We start from the raw sequence: 21,640 nt of genomic DNA, 5'->3' as shown, positions 1-21,640 counted from the left end.
TTTTCCCCTTTTTAAACAGAACTGTTCTGTTAAATTGAAGAAAGAAATCCTGATTTATGAATTTACAGAATGATTCCATTATTACTATTTGCAAAATCTTCTCTTTTTTCTGTAATATCAGTTTTTTTAACAGTGTACGGGTTTGGTTAGCAACAAATGTCCCGATAGTGTCATGACTACAGTCACACGGACCAAGCCGACTCCAGGCTGATCATGCCGATAGAAGGAATACGCGTTATTTTTTGGTGGCATGTCATCGGTTGATTTGGATTTCGTGTGTTGGTGTGACTGCGATATTAATGTGTTGGAATAAAATTACAGCTCGAGACACAAAGTACCATATAATGATCCTGTATCACCGTGATCACGACCTCTGGTATACTGACGGAGGAGGGGGCTTTGCGGCCATGAACCCCCCCCCCCCTAAAATCATCCGACCAAGAAAGGGGAGAGGGTGATTAAGGAAAAGGGGTGAAATATATATTTTTCTGGAGTGTATGTCAAAATATACTATCTGAAAAAACGTGATGTTTGTATTGACAAGTAAAAACAAAAATTATTCGATCGAAACTACTTATGGTATTTCATATAGCATGCCATCGGTCGTTTTGGAGATGATTTCGATGGTGTAATTGTAACATTACTTATATACCAACAACATATACTTGGAAATAAAAAAAATATGTTGGCCTAATGATGACCTAATACTTAAATCAATCCAGATATAGGACTAAAAGACAAAGAAGTCTGCATGTCGATTTAATTATTTTATCCATTTCGTATTTTTTGACAATTATTTGCTATAAATAACTAAAAAAAGAATAACATGTATTCCCTTCGATTATGTTTGTTGAGTTTGAAGAAAAGAATTATATGACATTCTCTAAATGGGTTTTTAAGATTCTTCGCTGCATTGATTCTTGATTGTTGAGCCCCGTGCACGTTGTAAATTATTCATTTTTTCGAAAATGCATTAAATGAACATTCTTCTTTTTATGTAATTCTACTGTCTGAGTTGCATATTGAAGTTTTTTTCGAATATTAAATAAGCTCTGTTTATCTTCAAACCTCTGAGTTGCATTTTCTGTATAAAAACTGACGTAACTAAGGTATTTTAGGCCGGAAAGCCTATAAAATATCATGATGCTCACTCTACAGACTTCCTTAATCATTATTTTACAAAAAAAGATCGTCATTTCGTCAAGTTTTACTTGTTTAAAATAAAAAGGAAATATAAAATGAAATATCAAATATGAAACAATTTAAAATAAACATGTTTTTAACATGTTGAGTCGATGGTACACAGAGGTACAAAATTACACGGAGGTCGAAGAACACGTTCATTTTGCATGATTATCAACTGATCACTTTCCAAGCCTGATAAGAAGTCATCAGCGTTTTTGTATGGTTACCTGAATCCAGCAACTCTGCTCATATTAGAGAGGATTATACATGATGCATGAAAAGTGGTTGGTCATTATAATAATTTACCATATCATAATATACAACAGTCACATGTACTTTACATGTAAGGCACTACAATGATTGATCAGAATGGTCAAAGATCTGTTGGTGTGAACATGATTGCGTGCGAGCAAAATATAAATGGTCAAGATCGACCCAAATATATGTGGATTCTAGGAAATAGTTTGGTTACTTTGGACCATGTTAGGGCCAGACACACTATATACATGCACATAATGGTTGATTTGACATTCTTAAGAGGCAAATATTGTTTTAAAAAAGAAAACGAAAAAAAAACTGTTGTGATGTTACAAAACTTACAAAACAGAAACGGGTGATCAAACCGTCAATCCTTGACGGATTCTACCAAACTGAAGCACACTAACCCTAACCCTAAACCTAACCCTATTGTTTCGTGCTTTAATTTTTTGGAGCAGCTCCCCCTTTAAATGAATGAAGTAACTTTGTGGAGCTTTAAAACAAATCTGAGCTTTATGGAGCCCTAAATATTGTCAGTGCACGGCACTTTAATATTTATTTATTCATTCATTCATTTATATATTTTTAGATTATCGACCACTAAGATGGAATTCCCTACCAGCTGAAGCTGTATTTTCTACAATAATATTTCAAGAGGAAACCCTGTCAATTTCCTAACCAACATTACATGCTTTGCAATAACTAAAAAGTTATTAATTCCCCAAGGTACATGGGCCGCGATCGATTAGCTCAAACATCTTTGGTGATTTCTGTCTGACCGTAGTTGCAATTTTTGTTATTCTCAAGAAGTTAAACATCCCTTTAAAAGGTCTGTCTGGGGACTGTCATAGTGGCGTTATGATGACTGTCAAGCTACTCAGTTGGTGGTAATTAAGATGAGTGGTATGTCAGGAGTTCAGAGGGGTTCCCAGAGGGGTTTGGGTACGGAATAGATTTTAATAGCTACCACGTTTATCTTCTAGCAGGGATTGGGGTATCGTTTCTTGGCCAATTAAAACTATATACAGTAAGGTTTCACCCACTATAAAAGAGAGCTTTTTCGTTTTGACTTGGAGGAAAGAGGATAACAATGATAAAGAAGTGATAATACTAATGGTAATGATGATGGTAATGATGATGTTAATGATGATGATCATACTACTACAACTACTACTACTACCACTACTACTACTACTACTACTACTACTACTACTACTACTACTACTACTACTACTACTACTACTACTACTACTACTACTACTACTACTACTACTACTACTACAACTACTACTACTACTATACTACTACTACTACTACTACTACCACTGCTACTACTACTACTACTACTACTACTACTACTACTACTACTACTACTACTACTACTACTACTACAACTACTACTACAACTACTAATACTACTAATACTACTACTAATACTACTAATAGTAATGATAATGATAATATGTGATAATGATGGTGATATTTGAAATAATATGATAATAAAAAAACTGTTAACTATGATGAGAATAATATTGAAATAAATATGAAAAAAATTATAATATTTACATCATTATCCCTAACCATGGTCAAAGTAATGATAAAAATGGTGATAATAAAAAACAGAGAAAAATAACATAAAGGAATATGCATTACTATCAGAAGTAGTTTATATACCACGCTGCGATAATGATTTACGCAAGGATTTAATTCCACAGCCCAGCTCAGAGGAGATGGCTGTGATAAAAATTTATGACCGAGTCCCGACTTCAGTATTGATTCGAAAACGACTATAAACACATTCATTCTTCCCCGGAGTCATGGAAGGATTGATGATGACATGAGCGACTCGAACATTTCCCACGAGATATAAGCCACATCCTTAATGTTCACGATACAATAAATTGTTATCTTTAGAAGATGCCAATACATTTACGCCCCCTTTTTTAATCTTAAGCTCAGGACAATGTTTAGTAGCGTGAATTGTACTGGATTTTCATTCTTATATTCAGCTCTTACATTCAAGTAGGCTTACCATTACTGTATATATTTATCTTTAGAAGATATTAACATATTAAACTCTTATTTTATCTAAAGCTTAGGCCAATGTTTAGTAGCGTGAATCGCATTAGATTTTCATTCTAATATTCAGCCCTAACAACCACGTATATAGGTTTGCTAATTACTCATAACATTTTTTAAAGTCAGATACAACTGTTATCTTTAGAAGATATTAACACATTAAAGCCTTTTTCATAAAAAAGGCAAAAACACTGAATGCTCCGTTTCGTAAAGTAGTTAGATTTCAGTCTTATTTTCAGCTAATACAACAGCATAAGCTTACCATTTATGATTACAATTATCTAAATCAGTTACAATCGTTATCTTTAAAAGATGTGTACATAATATACTCGATACTATTTAAAGCTTTGATAAGCGAATGTTTAGTAGTGTAAACTTTATTGATTTTCATTCTTATATTCAGTTCTAACAAACACGTTGGCTTACAATTTTCTTATTTTTTATATAAGTTTACTGTTAACTTTAGAAGATATTAACACATTAAAAAAGCCCTTTTTATCGAAAACTTAGGCAAATGTTTTGCAGCGTGAATTATGTTGGATTTTCATTCTTTACTTCAGTTTTTATACAACCACGTAAGATTACAATTACTGAATACGCTTTTTAATCAGAATAGTATCTTCAGATGATATCAACACAATAAATCCCCTTTTAAAAAAGGCTGAGTCAATTGTTTAGCAGCGTGAATTATATTGGATTTTCATTCTTATATTCATCTCTTACAAACACGTAGGCTTACAATCACTGATTACAATTTTGTAATCAGTTAAAAATGTTATCTTTAGAAGATATTAACACATTCATAGGTGAATGCTTAGTAGCGTGGGTTGTATTGGATTTTAGCTCCTACACTTTGCCCATACAACCAGGTGGGCTAATTGATTACACTTTCTTAAAAATCAGATCAAACTGTTATCTTTAGAAGATGTCAACAAAAACATATACTCTATGCTATTTAAAGCTTTGATAGGCAAATGTTTAGTAATGCGAACTATATTGATTTTCATTATTGCATTCAGCTCTTACAACCAATTAGGCTTACAATCTGATTACGTTTTTAAAGTCAGATTCAACTACTATCTTTAGAAGATAATTATTAACACATATAGGCTTAGGTGAATGTTCAGTAGTGTAGGGTGTATTGGATTTCCATTCTTATATTCAGCTCTTGAATTCAAGTAGCCTTCTCATTACTTATTGTATAAATCATATATCAGATAATCCATGATCAGATATAGCGCCCTATCATCATTTCTATCAGTGGGGGCCTTTCGAATATCATTCTTATAAATATATTTTCGGGGGAGCATATCGATCCACCCTTACAGTTTTTAACAACTTGAAACAAAATATTGTGATACGCAATGCAATTATGAATGGGTATGAAAAAGCTTTGGAAATCACTAGAAACCCAATAAAATTTTTATTAAATATAATTAAACGTAAAAAATGCATTTTACACATTTTTTGTCCCCACCTGATAAACATCGATTTCTTTGTTTTTTTAAACAATTCATAAAATTATTTAATGTTATCAGTGATATCGATTTAATAAACAAAACTCAACGTATCATTTACAAATAAGAATCACTGCATTTTTGAAAATGCAATCAAAGAGAGAAGGAAGGAATGAAACATAGAAAGAAGAGAGAGAGAGAGAGAGGGAGAAAGAGAGAGCGGGAATGGGGGAGGGGGAAAGGGTGAGAGATACTAAACATGACAACTACGCCAACACACTACATTGTGATATCATGTACGTTGAGTACAGGGGAAATTCCCGGGATACCAGGGATGTTTCTATCATCTCTTCCCCTTGAGCTATAGATCCACTCTTTCACACTCGCCCTCCTATCTCCCACCATCAATATAATATCAATTCAGGCCAGCAGGGTCCCGTCTTACAAACAGGAACGATTGATCCAATCAACAACAACTACGGAAAGCCAGCTACGTCAACATCTTAAAACACTTCAAAATGTAGGCCTATTCTAGATACGATGTATATTCAAACATTCAGTTTTTTTTAATTCAGTGTGCTTCTTTTTGTTTATAAAGAAAATTGTGCAAAATTTCCTACAGATATAATTATGACATTGATGGCTTTCCATATACTTGAGGTTGATCGGATCAATAACTCTTTGGAAGACGGGGCCCTAAGTTTGAAATGATATCATACATTGGAAGGACGACAGCATGCTGAAATATATACTGCAGATCTAATTATGAATATTAATGATATTAATTCATATTGGTCAAGCCGCTGACATTCATTATCCAAAATGTCTTTTCATCATCGTAATTCACATTAGGTTAATAATGTAAATAAATAGGGATTGTACCTTCACTTGTTCATTCCTTCTGGCAAGAGTGCTTTCAGTGCCCCCGTTGCCCTCATTAGCTTGCCCCCTTTCCTCTATGAAAAAAAATGAATTACCCGAATACATTCATACCTTAATCACTCATTAACGAGCTCCGTGTTTATCATTGTCGCAGATTGATAAAGAATGCAAAATTCTTCAACATCTGGTGGAGTGGATGTCTTTCTTAACGACAGATTACACTCGTTCGGGGATAATATTCAGCTTTCACCGTTCTGATTCGATTCAGCTGTCATTTCTAACAGGGTCAATATTAGATCCCGTCTCAAATGATGGTCAAAAAAATACGTTGCAAGCAATGGAGGCCACCCCCCCCCCAAAAAAAAAATATATATACATATAAATTGAAATATATAAATAAATAAATAAATAGATAAATAAATAAACAAATAAATAAACAAATAGATAAGTAAATAAATGAATTGATAGAAAAAAGAAATAAAATTAAATGAAATGAATAAATTAATGAAATAGATGAATACATAAATAATAATAATGAGTATTTACTAAATTTTGCCGAAATATGAAATTAAAAAACCCCTTACATTTGAAAGCACTGAGCAACACGCTTCCCTTGTAACTAATTTTATGTCTAATACGTGTGTTTTTTTTTTAATTGAAAAAAAAAACAACGGGCACCCCCTTTGTATGCAACAGTATATGCCCCCACCTCTGATCTCAATCAGCAGTTCAGGGGGGGGGGCAGAAGAGATATCGGAAAGCATGGAAAGGGAGGTATCAAGTGTCATTAAGGTTCTACGTAACAACATCCAAAGCTGCATAATACTTGGTATTTCCCAATTGTCGAAATTCAGTCTCCGATGTACAGTATATATATATATATCTCCGATATATATAATAAGTAAAATTGTTTATTATTATCATTACTAATGGTATTATTCTTACAATACAAAAATAAAAATTAATACATATAGCCTCTCAAAGGCCAGCATTGTCCAGAGCCAATACATGGCACCGAGACGAGTGGCGGTGCAGCGCCCCCTTTTGCCTTGTACTTGTTTAAGCGTATTTTCAATAATTCCTTCCACAACATGCAATTGAGTTTATTTTGTATGTATTTGAAGTTTTAAAATATGGATTATGAAATGACCCAATAGTCCCTGGAGAATAATATTAATACAAAAAAGGGATATGATCGAAATGTCAACTAAACAACACCAGCTAGATAATTCTTATTGTTTAATATGCATATTGAAAACACTTGCATAATAGATGAAAATATCAAATTATAATGAGAGTAGCAATAAAGTTCTATCGAAGGAAACAGTTCACCTCCTTTTTGTTACTTCAAGAAAACATCATATTTGTCAACGTTTATACGTTTATACAAGCTTATGTATAGATTGTAATGACAAGTGATAATAGACCTAAAGAAGTAGACCTAAATGAATGGGAATAGAAAATAATGGAAGGCGTAGATTTTTCCTATTTTGAAAAGAATGATAAGGCCAACAAATGATGTTTCTGTCGGAAGTCAAGGGGGTGGGGGCACCTATTGAAAGTTTGTTTTGATCGGTCATTCGATCAAAAACTAAGTTTCCATGCAAAATTGAAAACAATAGGACACAATTTTTTTTATTTCATACCCTCCACACCACTAGGCCTACTGTTTCATGGCAAACATATTCACATAATGTTGTGGGAAGTGTATCAAAATACTTGTATGTAGGTCTTAAAGCTGTCAGCTACAAGTGCAATAAGTATTAGTCTTATGAATTTATCCAATAAATCTTAACGTTGTCTGTATTGTTACTTAATCATAAAAGTGGTAAATTCAGCCTATATCGTTTAACAAAGAAGAAAGTAACATTGTAAACAATATCATATATGAAATAAATATGTCCAAGTTTTCGCGGAATTGTTATTTTTAACAATAAGTTTTCTGAAACAAAAGGCTTTTTTTGTAATTCACACAGACAGTTGCAAGAATATTCTTACATTTCTATACATTTATGATTCTATGTTGAGTGGTCACTATGTATTATTTTTAACATGAAATACCGGCATTCATCTTTTACAGAACTAGCTATCAATATCATTATTCCGATTTCATAAAAATGCACACCTAAAATATCTGCCCATTTTCAGCTGACCTTCTCTATGAAATCTAAATCCAGGTCTTCTATTCATATTCAAAATTTGTACTACAGATCAACTGGTTGACTTATTTGAGAATAATCATAGTCAAATATTGAGTCGCACTTTATAGGAGTATAAGTTTGTGTGAGTTTTCAAAAAGCGAGCATATCGCATGCTGGAACGAGATTAGTTGCACCGTGGAGTTTTCTTGTATTGGTCATATTCATGTTGCCAGTCAGACATTTCACCTTGCCACCTGCTAAACTCACTCCGCCAGTCCAATAAACCTGGATCCATCGAAGCTTCAGAAATAGAGAAATAACAATCAACATGATAAATTATGAAAACTTTTTAACCGTCCTCTCATCTTTGTGCACGGCAAGAAAAAAAAAATTATAAATGCTATGGCTGTAACCCTTAGAAAAAACTTACATGAATGAATAAATAAAACAATTTACCGCACGGAAGGTTTGCAGTTTTGGAGATTTTTTTTTTTCATTGAACAAAATCTACATAAATTTTCACGAATCCATTAATTCCCCTCAAAATGATGAAGGTTTCTAAGAACTCATGGTCAGCCCGCCCTCACACCGTGCCAACATGAAAGGTTTTAAAGTAGTTTTCAGATTCAGTGAAATACGATTCCCATCATATAGAATTTATAAAAGGCAAGATATTGATGTATCTCAATCGTGTCTGTTAAATACAAAAGACTGTTACCTTAATGATGATGACGATATAGATAAAAAGAATCATTCTAAACTGCATTGTACGCTGAAAATGCAAAGGAAAATGAATAGCGGAAGTACGAATACCGTGTTGAAATGTAAGAAAATATATGAATGAACACCGATAACGTCCTGGAGCTTTGGGAAATAGTCATTCCAGAAGTGACACTGATTGGCCTTCAGTGCTCTTCCTACACCAAGATCCAGGGATAACTCCTTGTAAGAGAGCTCTGGTACCGTGAAGGGTGGCCAGGTGCCCAACCCTTCACTGGGGTCAGCTCCAGATGTTGGATCCCTATTGATAAAATAATATAAATGCATTTTACATAATCTTCCATCTGGAATTTTACAGTAGTTTAACAATTGTAAATCTTACATCTGTTGTCAGTTGCTTGGAGTTCCAACACACACGCACACCTTCCCTGGAATTATCCCCAGTTGTAGATCAATACAAGATTCCATCCTTCACGCATACACACCCTCGCCCCCTGATACATGTACACCCTTATGCACTGCAGCACTGGACGCACGAGACACACGGAAATTTATTTAAAACCGTTGAAGTCTGCTCTAATAGCGTAATCAGGTAATCTTCTTTTACAATGTATTTGTTTTCTAAGAATGAGTAATTTTTTTGCACTGTGGACACCTTGACAGTGTGACTGTTCACAGCGTGTTCACATGGTCGACTATGTGAATATAATAATGATAATGATAACGCAGTTCTTGTTTAGCGCATATCACATTATGTCATAAAGTTTATGCGCTTCCAAAGGACTTGGATATTATTACCCCGGCTTTAGCCCCGAAGCCTTTTACAGCGCGGTGGCATTTCAAGGAATAAATTCCTGCCAGGTACCCATTCACCTCACCTGGGTTGAGTGCAGCACAATGTGGATGAATTTCTTGCTGAAGGCGATTACGCCATGGCTGGGATTCGAACCCACGACCCTCTGTTTCAAAGTCAGAAGACTAATCCACAACGCTCCACAGTATGTGATTCACACTGTTGGAATGCTCTAATGCAACAGTGTGAAGGTGATGACACATTGTATACCACACCGTGAACACACTGTGGTGGCACTATGAGCTTTCTAACAGGGGCTTACATTTTTTTTTCTCCTAAAGATACTCTAAAATTTTCAAAGATGCAGTGTAACTCATATTGCTTTACCCAAATTTAGCAAAGTTCGTCCAGAACTTCATCATCTTGACCGACAACTTCTTTTCTTCGTCCGTCATCTGGTCTAAACCTCTCAAAGGAAGATGTTCAATGAATGGCAGTCCAAAGACAAACGTAATTTCTTCTGCGTGACCAGCTCCAAACCAATCTGGTAAACCTAGACGAGAGCTGCAGAAACAAACACGGCCTTGATTATTTAGCATTATTCATTCATCTTCTTTCACAGCGTCGATTCTTTTATTAGCATTATCATTCATAATTATTGTTCTCAGGAATCTGGAGAGCCTTTCATTAGATCAGACATCTTTCCTTGATTTTGATTGGCTGAGAAGAACTGTTACTATGGTGATGGCAGATCTCGAATAACGCGTCTGAAAAGTCCTTTCATGAGCGCTCTCGGTGTTAAAATATTTGAATACTTGCAACATGTTAATTCAAATACTTCATAAAGCGTCACTTAAGTTAAGATGTATTAACTACATTAACAAAGATGGCAACCTTCAGATAAAACTCTTTTCGTTCGCAAACTCCCACCATTAGTGCGATATGCCCACTCTTTTTAATTTCCCGCTTTCCTCATATAATTGAATGAACCTCAATCGGTCCTTCCGTGTCCATTACGAATTATTTGAATCAAATTTAAAGGTTATCTATTCATCTTTGATACAGGAAACTCTAAGGCCGGAAAAATAATGTCCAGAAAAATAACCATGTCCCTGGGAGGCGGGGGTGCTGTAAAAAAAAACTATAATCAACAAGTGAATCCCACGCAATAGTCCCTTATTGTTAAATAGTCTCCGATTTGTACGAATTTGCGTACGACAATTACTCCTCCGTTAATTTCTCAAAAAATACAAGGTGAGAGTTGGAGTTATGATAAGTCTTTGGGGTTCAGAATCACGAGCGGAGGTTAAGATAAGGTTAGAAGATCTGGTTTATCTTTTGCCTTTTTGCCTAACTTGTGCATTTTCTTTAGAAGCGATTGTCGCAGAAGCAAAGGTCCATTTTTTGGAGGCTATAGCCGCCTCGTATTCATGATACATTTACCTACATCATTTCAGCTCGTATACGTACCGTGACGGCTCGTGCGTCATAAAGTACTTGAAGACAGGGTCCCCCACACCAGCATGGTACCTGACAAACTGATCCGAAGGATAGGCGAATCGGTGATCTCCAGCAAACTCTATGAAAGATGGCATCAGATCGGCAGAAGGGTTCTCGACAATGGACCAGTCCGTGTATTGCTGAAGAATAGCAGCGATCAGGAAATCATCGGTGACGCCTGGTGTTTCGTAAGTAAAACAATATTAATTACATTCTGGTAATGCATGCAAATACACAAGCTGTAGATTCGCCACCTTGAAGATCAGAAGTATCCATGATGGCTATGATTAAAGTTATGATAATGCTGAAACAAAGTTTATATTGATAATGAATTACAATCTATATATGATTTAAAATCAAGTGTGACGCCATCATGATAGCCAGATGAGAGGAAGAAGATAAACAGAAGAGGAAGCGGAGTATGGCAGTCGTTTACGAAAAAATAGGAAAAAAGTGCAGAGGGGTATTTTAAATTATTTTGCTCCAGTTTGCTCAGATAAAGCATATCGGTGACACGATACTATTTTTCCCCTTCGACAACTGCTCCGGCTTTATTTCGTCTAAGAACTATGGGTTGGGTGAGAGTTGCAATAGAGTTTTAGGTTGAGGGTAGAGCACGGCATTAAATCCTTGGTTGATGTTAGGCATTCGATTAGTGTTTGGAATTGTCGCTGGAGCAAGTGTCATGGAATCTGCACTTTAATACCAGACCCTTAAAATTTCAGAAGTAATTTCAACATACTACACATACCATATGAGGCCATCGATCCTCTAATAAATCCTTCTAAGCTTGTACTATTCAGTGTTGGTCGTGGTAGATGAAGACTACTGGCAAAGAAGATTTGAAGGGAGAGAGTTCCGTCATCTTTGTTGACACCAGTCAGTACAGGGCACCTCTTGAAGTCATTTTGCTCATACAGATTGGCTGGTTTGTCCTCTAGGAAGTTGCCGTCCACAGAAATGGGGCATAAGGAATACGCCTGCAAAAAAGGATAACAAGATGAAGATATTAACATACCGTTTGTATCTAAAGATCAACACTGTATCATGTGTCGACACATGTATCAACGGTCAAATCCAGCTCCTTGCCAAACCCTTATAACTCTAATTTTGATGTTGAGTTAGCTGGTGACTTATCAAGTTATTTCACTGAAAAGATTGAGTCTACAGTCAAACACATCCGGCACACCTGTTAAAGCGGAGTGAGAAAGAGAGCTGGACAGAAATGTACCTTATACTCGTGTGATGATGATCTAACTGCATTTACCTTTTTTAGAAATACGGAGAATCATACGGAAGATTCCAAAGTCATACTCCCTGGTCCTATTCCAACTACAGTTGTGAAAGGAAAGTGATGACTTGATGGCTGTGCTCTTATCGAGGTCGAGGATTGTTAATGCATCTCTGCAGGAAGGAAATTAAGTTCCCTGGAGAACTGAAAGTCACACACGTCATTCCTGTGCTGAAGAAGCCGTCACTTGATCTGGAAGAAATGAGCAGTTACCGTTGACGATAAAGTTGTTGCAAAGAGACTGACGACACATCTGCAGGACAATGACATTCACGAGCCTATGTAGTCTGTCTATAATCAGCTCCAAAGTATCACGACAGTTCTTCTTAGGATATCTGCTGCCATACTGAGAGCAGTTGACAAGAAAGCGGTCATAATCGTCATCGATTAGCAGCATTTGACACGATAGACCATGAAGTCCTTCTCCAAAGATTGAATGTAGACTTTAAGGTTGATACCACTGCCTTAGCATGTTTCCGGTCGTATCTCCACTGTAGACGACAAAGGTAAATATCAATGGGACTTTCTTAGAGTGTTTTCGCAAGGGTTCGTCCTAGGACCACCACTCTTCACTCTGTACACTGTGCCTCTTGGTGAAATTACTCATCATGGAATACAAGTTCATTTTTACGCGGATGATATGCAATTGTATGTGACCCAAGGGTATGAGACGATAATGCTGATGCTATTTTGCGTCTGACTACCTGCCTGGCAGAAATCCGACAAAGGATGGTTATGAATTTTGTCAAGCTGAATGATTACAATCCTGAATATCTATTGTTTCTCCACCACACATGCGTAACAAGATTTTCCCATGAAATCTTCAAGTTGGCAGTGTGTCTGTCCCTCCTTCAGATAAATGCTCGCAATCAGGATGTTTTCTTCGACTAGTGTATGAAGATGGACAAGCATATTTCCAAGGTATATGCCAAGCGAGCCACTACCAGTTACGAGATATATCACCTATACTCACTCGTTCTGCAGCAGAAAGCCTAATTCATTCCTTGATGACCTCTAGGATTGTCTTCTGTAACAGTCTGCTGGCTGGTGCACTATGCAAAACTGACTTCAGGGTATGTATTATGCTGCTGCTCGCCTGCTTACTGGTGCAAAGAAATATGACCACATCACATCTGTTCTTACGGAGTTGCACTGGCTACCAGTTAAGTACAGGAGCGAATGCAAAATCTTTCTCATGATTTTCAAGGCTGTCCATGGTTTAGCTCCAGGGTATGTGACCTCTCTATAAATAGAACAACGCCGTCTACGTCCTGGCTTGTGCTGATCTGGTACTGGTATCACTCTTCATGTACCCATCACACACCTAACATGCCTAAAGGGATATAGAGACCGTGTCTATTCATCTATTGCTCCACGCCTGTATGGAACTCCCTTCATTCTTCGCTCCGGGAAATTAACAACATTGCACTCTCAATCGTCCCTCAAAACTCACTTATCTCAGCAGATGTGTAGTAATTAGCTTACTTGGATGAGCCTAACAATGTTTAACAGAAATATCATCGTCAACATCCTCCTCCTCATCATCAAATGAGTCTTTTTGTAATAGATGGCTATACATATATATAACAAATAATTAGATTTTCAGTAATCTGTGGTATAAAATATTCACATGCATTGATCCATTATTGTTTTTTTTTATATAGTTGTAAACGCCGAAGTAATATTTTCACTCAAATAACATTATAATTTAAACACTCTATATTCATCTTACTATTGGATCAGTCAAAAGCAGATCACGTGATAGTGTCAGTCATCTAGCTGGCCTCGAATTAAAAGTGACATAGTTTGCCCATCAACTTCATCAACAGCGATTATTATCATTGATTTCAATAGTGTAATTTCAAAAGACACTCAATCCACGTTCGTTACTTCTGAAAAAGGTATATCCTTTGCTTAAAAAATCTCAACGGGCTTCTATTGATAACTGATGAAGAGATTACAATTTTCGTAGGGCCTTTTTCGGTCGATAACATTATTTATCAGAATCATTCGACAAATCGGGTAATTATGTCAATTGCTTATATATTTTATCAAATATAGATTTAGCAACCTTCGGAAATTTAGTATGTACCATCATGTTATCTAACATGTACTCACCGGTAAAGAGGCGCTTAGAATCTCGTCTGGAGTCTTAGTTTCCAAACATGCGATCAAGGCAGAAGACGGCGACGTGGCACAACCCAAGGCCTCCCCGAGATTCCTGGCATTTTGTACTTCCATCTCCGCCGGTCTGGGATCAAAGGTCAGAAATGTAGATCCACTCTAGAAGAAAGAATAAGAAAAGACGGTGGTAAAATTAAATAAGAAATAGTGAGTTCTCTCACAGTTAAGTATTTAAAATGCCTGTCAATTGACAATGAACTGCTGGGAGGCCTTTGTCAAACTTGGTGAACCAGAAAAGCAGTTCGTCCCTATTTTCGGTGCTGGCGAAAAAATGCCGATATGCCGTTTCTCCTGAGTCCAGGACGAAACTGCTGTATTGATTCACCAATTTTCGACAATGACCTCTTGTTCACTCATTGTCAAAAAGTGCATTTGAAATACATTTCCTATGTTCTCGATAGCGTTCTGCGAAAAATTCCTAATATCAGGGGCCGCTGAACGAACATGAATGTGGGTAACTGAATATGCATAAAATCTCATTTTGATGCTTATTTTCACACTTTTAAACATGATTTCTGATTTTTTTTTACCCGCAGAACCATTAAGAAATTGGGAAAATTAAGAGGAAAAAATGTTAAGATTTAAATAGCTGGCCTTCATCACGTTTACAATTAAAAATTTTCTAAACTATTTCAATTAAATTCATTAAAGGGATGGTACGGGCTGAAAATATTTATATCTTAATACGTAGAGTAGAATTTAATTAGCAAAACGTCCACAATTTCATCAAATTCGGATAACAAATAAAAAGTTATTTAAATTTAAAGTTTAGCTAGCAATATTTTGTGAAAACTATTTCAATTAAATTCATTAAAGGGATGGTACGGGCTGAAAATATTTATATCTTAATACGTAGAGTAGAATTTAATTAGCAAACGTCCAAAATTTCATCAAAATCAGATAACAAATAAAAAGTTATTTAAATTTAAAGTTTAGCAATATTTTGTGAAAACAGTCGTCATGAATATTCATTAGGTGGGCTGATGATGTCACATCTCCACTTTCCGTTTTCTTATGTTATTACATAAAATCATATTTTTTTTTCATTACTTCATACTTATGTGAATAATATGTCTCCCTTATAATGAAATAAGTTGCAGCAATAAATATCCAATGCATTAAATTAGTTCCTGGAGAAAAAAAAATTGCATAAACCTAATTTCATATAAAAAAAAAATACAAATGAACAAGTGGAGATGTGACATCATCAGCCCACCTAATGAATATTCATGACGACTGTTTTCACAAAATATTGCCAAACTTTAAAATTCAATAGCTTTGTCATTTGTTATCCGATTTTGATGAAATTTTCGGCATTTTGCTTAGTGAATTCTACTCTTATTTATTAAGCTATTAATACTGTCAGCCCGGACCATCCCTTTAATTTAGGTTTATTATTATTATTATTATTCTGTCACTTATTTATCTACGTTCATATCTAATATTTCAATCAGTCGTTCGTTACTTTGTTTAGTTTTCAAATCCATTACAGCATGATTGAATAATACTGCCTACCTGGATGATGGCTTGGTTGAATAAATGACGACTTCGTTTAGAGAGTGTGAGGTAATCTACTGACGCTGCTCCCGCACTCCCCCCAAATATAGTAATTCTGTCTTTATTTCCTCCGAAAGCTATTTGAAAAATTGTAATAATAGGATTTTTATGTAAAAAAGTCAAGATTATTTGAATTCAGAAGTGCGACATAGACTGTAATTAAAGTTTATATGTACGTGAGCTTGCCTTCTTGAGGAGTATTATGACGGCATACTTAATTCTTAACAGCTCCCCTTGTCTGTTTTGTAGTCATTTTCTCCAATCTCGTTGATTTGATTTGATTTTATTGATTTCCGTTTCACAACATAAGAAAGATAAATATAACATGATAAGGTCGAAAATACTTCAATCCGTATTGGCCCTATACTATTATATTCTGGTTCTCTGATATTTTGTACTTGCTTCCATTATATTTCATAAATGTTGTAATCAAAGTCTATAAAGCGTTTTTACGATTTAGACTTCCGACAAAAGCTGGTATCATGGTTCTCCCTTTATTATCCTAATTGCAATCATTACAGATAAGATTAGTTATCGAAATCTTTAAGTGCATGAATACAATGAAACGTTATCAATATCAGGGTTTTGCGGTAAAAATAAAATCGATAATGAATTGGAATCTAGCAGCTACCTTCAACGTTGTCGTATATCCATTGTAAGGCTGCTACCTGATCCAACATACCAAGATTACCAGGTGCTTCTGCATCCTCTGAAGGAAAAAAAAGTAACGATATCTAACATTCAACTACACTGAAAAAAAAATCAATACCTTTAACGGAAAATTTATATTTTTTTCGACCAAATTTCAGAATGAAAAATAGCGTAAAATATACAAAAGACTCAATTTAACGAGAGAGTTGGGTGTTTTACTCCCAGCTCCCTATTTAACAGTTGCGTAGCAGGTTGCCAGCAATTTATCATATTTCTAACGGCAAAATTCCGGCAACCAGATGCAAGACTTTCTTAAGGTTTCTCTTGGGTGTCGAGCTTATACAGTATTTTCACGGTATAATTGGGCAGGAAAATTCAGTTTCCCCCATGATTCACATGCATTAAAAAAAAGTTTTTTTTGTTTACGTTTTGTTTTTTTACATTTATTAGTCTATCTATTTTAAAACATCATAATTACAATAGTTCACATAATGGAAATATTTATCATAACAAGATTCTATGAACTTTAATAAGTACGTAACACTGTTTTCGTTGTGGCGATGCGTACCTATATGTATATATATCTTTATCACAAAGTGATGGTTCCAATTTTGTATTTTCTTATTACTGTCTGGTCCCTCTCTTCATCTCTCTTTCATTTCATTGAGACAGTCACCTTTCTTTTTCATTTAACATGCTTGTAGCTTTCATCTTTCTTATGCAATGTAAATTATGTGTTAAATCTTACTATATGTATTGTACCTTATGAATTGTTCAATTAATATTATGTATTATCACCCTGCCTATTGCCAGTGAAGGGGAATTTGTCCCATAATCACTGGCAGAGGACCTGGGTTTATTGTAACTTCTCTATTTGACTATGAAATAAAGATGATTTATATATATAGTTTTCCATCCACATTAAATCCCCTGGTAGATCGCAGACCCCCTCCCCCTTCCACCCCTTCATTAGTGTGGTAACAATATTAAAAAAAATACATCTTTTGTCTGTTTTTCCACCTTGAGACAAAATGTAATATAAAAAGCGGTTATCAAATTTTGAAATTATTCAATCAAACTTATACGAAGTTACCGTGAGTGAAAGGAATTTTAAGACGTATGAGCATGGAATCATCGGAAAATCAGAGTGAGATGGGTGCGTTGCCGAAACCTACTGGTAGTAAACTTTGCGAAGACAGCAAGACGATAATTTATTGTAACTACGATGACGTCACCGACAGCGACCAATGGGATTCCGTTGTAATCAAGATCGTTGGCTGTTCCTGCAACAAATCCCCCTCCGTGTATCCAGACCATGACTGAGGCATTGGTGGGCTGCATAAGGAATTAAAAAAAGTAAAATTTATAAGGGAAGCTTATCCTGATGTTGGCATTAATAAAGGCAGAAAATATTGCTGACGGTTTGATGAAAATCCATTATAGAATAAAAAGGCTATGATTTTTAAAGCTTTTTATTTGTGACGTCATTTGCGAGCAGATTCCTTTTTAACGAAACATTATGGATATGAATTTTTTTTCGTAGAATGGGGTCTGCAATGTCGTTGTTTTTTGTTTTGTTTATGTTTTAAAGAAAATGTCATCTTAAGAAAAAATATATATATATCACACAACCATAACAACGTAAGGGGCTATTCATTTCATACGTCACAAAATCAAAGTTTTCAAATTCATGCAGCCTCAGTAGACCTAGTCTGCTATGCAGACTCGTTAAATCAGCTGAGGTACACACACTACAGATGTGGGTCTACATTTGTAGACTAATTTTATCTTGTTGCTATCTTCAGCTCCATTTTGGAAGTATTATTGGATTCTTTGAGCAATAGACCACTGACTATCATTGTAACTCGTCCAAATGCACTATCTTATCTATTAAACCATGGTGGAAGCCCCAAATTATATTTTCCGGATGGATATCGATTATGAGCTTTGACCAGTTTTAATAAATGGCAGCTTTTACAATCGCTGTTTTCGAAGCCATGATGGGTTTTGGATTACTGGACCACTGATTATAATAATTGTAGGCTGTCCTTACGTATTATATTAGCTTTGAAACAATTGTGTAGAACTCTTTTTTTATTCCCGAGGTGGATGAAGAACTGCCCTTCTGAGTGACCATCCTATTTCTGACGCCATCTTGGAAGCCGTCTTTGAGAAAATGAAAGAAGCCTCACTTTCGACCGCCTTTATCATGTTTAAGGCTTGGAAAGGGCTTTCAGTCCCATAACTTCCACCTTTTTGTGTTTCTTTGCTTATACTTTACCTTTGGGCTTGGCGAATAAACATTAAGATAAAGACAATCCTCCGACACTGGACCAGTGTAAGAAGGAGGAGGAAGAGGCTGGGAACAGGCGTCTTTAAACTCTTTCACGGTAAGAGGTCCATTCCATGGTTGTTTGGCGACTGGTGGCTTGAAGCGACGGGGTGGGTCGGCAAACGGCACTCCCTATATCATGGAGAAAATATCATATCAATCAAAAAAGATTGTAACAATTTTGTTTGTATGTATTACGAATTGTAGAATTGTACGAAAAGGATTCGCTACATAGATTTAAGATTGATAAATGTATTACTAAATCCCGAAAACAGAGTAAAAATACACATGGAGTCCGCAAATAAGCAATTTTACAAAGAAAAATAATAAAATTGCAATATGAATTCAAAATATTACGTTAATCCAGAAAATAGTGCAAAAGTGAGACAAGATCTGCTAAGCTATGAAACGGTGTATTTTTATAGATTTGATAGACTGAGATTATTTGAAAGGTACTTTAATATAAAATTAAGCAATAAAAAAATGAAAAAAGGAAAGTCGTTGTAACCAGTGTAAGTTATTGGCACTAATAAAGGGTAAAGTCAGCCAAGCCCCCCCCCCCCTCTCTCTCTCTCACACACACGCGCGCTCGCGCACACACCCTTTTATTTCTTTTCCATTACAAAACACACAAACACAAAATAAAATGCAAACTCATGGTTCATTGTTATCCAATCTGAATGCTACCTTAGGAATATAAGCATTTCTATATAGACGAAAACAATAAAGGATTTTCAAGATTATGTTTTCAAGAGTGGACAATTATAAACCGCAACATCTTCTTTAATGAAACTGTTAAAACATAATCCATAAAATGTGAAATATTTCAGTATACAATAGAGCTTTAAAGACTCGATGTCTGATTTTCGTCATCGATGATGAGTTAGAGTACACGGGCCTTTTGAGAGCTTACCAGATAAACATCAAAGTTTTTATCAACGCCGATATAGTCCTCTTCTGTGAAGTTGACCGTTTTACCTACGAGTATCCCTTGAGCTACTGTCACCGTCGGATCTGCAGTTGATATGTCAGGCATTAAGACAAGGCACAAAAGGCTAAATATGATGCAGAATTCCATTGTTTAACAAACTTTTTTAGTTTGATGTTTCCATAAAATCTATCTGTACGTGCGGATCTCTTCGTTGCAACGCTCTCTTACGGACTGTGAGTCATTGGTCCTTCCTTGGGCCTCCGTTCGGTATATCGATCGTCATCATCATTAGAATTCTAACTTTACCTCTGCCTTTTCTTTCATAATACCATAAGTAAGCAGAAAACGTTGCAAGGCCTTCTGGACTCTGTTTACAAGTGGAGAAAGCTCAAAAGAAGTGAAGCCACTTGCAGAATGGAGATGAGGATTTGTGTAAACATTTCCTTTTGATCAACTACAATTGAATTGTGTTTCTGAATTGCCAATACCCTCCCCAACAGTGGCGTACCGTGGGTCACGGCATTGGGGGGGCACCTGCAAAAATTTCGGGTCACTTAGGGAGCGCGCGAAGCGCGCTCAGTTGTCAGGTATACTGACCTAATAGAGATATTTTAAGGACATGCAGTGCCATCAAACGGATATGTATCTCACTGATTAAATAATGCGAGCGCGAAGCGCGAGCTAAAAATTTTTTATATTGAGGGCTAAAAATTGACATTATAAGCGAATTGTTTTGTAATCATGATACTTAACTGTCTCGCTAAACAAACAATGCGAGCGCGAAGCGCGAGCTAAAATTTTTGTATATACTGACCCTAAACAAGGAAATTTTAAGGATTATATTTTAGAATCAATTAAGATTATAAATATCTCACCATAGTCATCTAATGCTATTGCCATCCTTTGCTGATTTTGTTAGAATTACATCTAAACACAGTCATGAAGCACCTTTTGTAGTCATGTAATCATGATTATCATACGCATCTTACCAATCAAATACTGCAAGCGCAAAAGCGCGAGCTGAAAATTTAGGAAATATAGACCTGAAGAGGAGCATTCTAAGGGTTGTTTGTAGGAATTCTCTAAGACCCTACGTATTTGACTAACCAAATGATGCGAGCGCGAAGCGCGAGCTGAAATTTTTGTATATAATTGACCACAAACATGGATATTTTAAGGACTATAGTTACGAATCCATTAAGTAAGAGTATACATATCTCACCATAGTCATCTAATGCGAGTGCCAAGTGCTTGCTGATTTTGTTAGAATTACATCTAAACACATGGAGCACTTTTTGAAGTCATTGTAATCATGATTATTATACGCATCTCACTAATGAAATACTGCGAGCGCGAAGCGCGAGCTGAAAATCTAGGAAATTCAGACATGAAGAGGGGCATTCCAAGGCTTGTTTGTAGGAATTCACTAAGACCCCACGTATTTCACTAACCAAATGATGCGAGCGCGAAGCGCGAGCTAAATTTTTTTGATATTTAGATCAGAAAAATTGACATTTTAAGGAATGATTTTAGGAGTTCATGAAGAGCAGAAATCTCACCAATCCACTAATGCGAACGTTAGCACGGACAGGAAGTGTTTTATATTAAGACCTTAAAATAGGGCAATAACTTTCAGTAGTCATGAAAAAGAAGAATATATCACTACTTAAAACAATAAT

General features: G+C 35.7%; 1 protein-coding gene across 1 annotated transcript; it reads right to left on the bottom strand.

Annotated features, from left to right (window-relative positions):
- Positions 1-6,958: 6,958 nt before the first annotated feature.
- On the bottom strand, positions 6,959-20,282 carry LOC121423057 (acetylcholinesterase-like). Its single transcript, XM_041618331.1, has 11 exons — positions 19,944-20,282; positions 18,980-19,162; positions 17,874-18,033; positions 16,679-16,756; positions 16,006-16,124; positions 14,425-14,589; positions 11,767-11,995; positions 10,986-11,193; positions 9,903-10,079; positions 8,851-9,023; positions 6,959-8,302 (listed from the first exon to the last, which is right to left on the bottom strand). Exons 1-11 carry the CDS (start codon positions 20,106-20,108, stop codon positions 8,187-8,189), a joined length of 1,773 nt encoding a protein of 590 aa, XP_041474265.1. The 5' UTR covers positions 20,109-20,282; the 3' UTR covers positions 6,959-8,186.
- Positions 20,283-21,640: the final 1,358 nt, after the last annotated feature.

This window comes from Lytechinus variegatus, chromosome 10, assembly GCF_018143015.1.
Source record: "Lytechinus variegatus isolate NC3 chromosome 10, Lvar_3.0, whole genome shotgun sequence".
Lineage (NCBI taxonomy): Eukaryota > Metazoa > Echinodermata > Echinoidea > Temnopleuroida > Toxopneustidae > Lytechinus > Lytechinus variegatus.
Note: the sequence above shows the minus strand (reverse complement) of the source record. Positions and strands in the feature narration are given on the sequence as shown.

What these genes read in the sequence shown, in the direction of transcription:
- LOC121423057 (XM_041618331.1), bottom strand. Translation starts at nt 20,108, where the DNA reads ATGGAATTCTGCATCATATTTAGCCTTTTGTGCCTTGTCTTAATGCCT. An exon ending in GATATACGACAACGTTGAAG is followed by an intron (nt 16,125 to 16,678) that starts GTAGCTGCTAGA and finishes TTTTTCAAATAG; the next exon opens with CTTTCGGAGGAAATAAAGAC. An exon ending in TTCTAAGCGCCTCTTTACCG is followed by an intron (nt 11,996 to 14,424) that starts GTGAGTACATGT and finishes CCTTTTTTGCAG; the next exon opens with GCGTATTCCTTATGCCCCAT.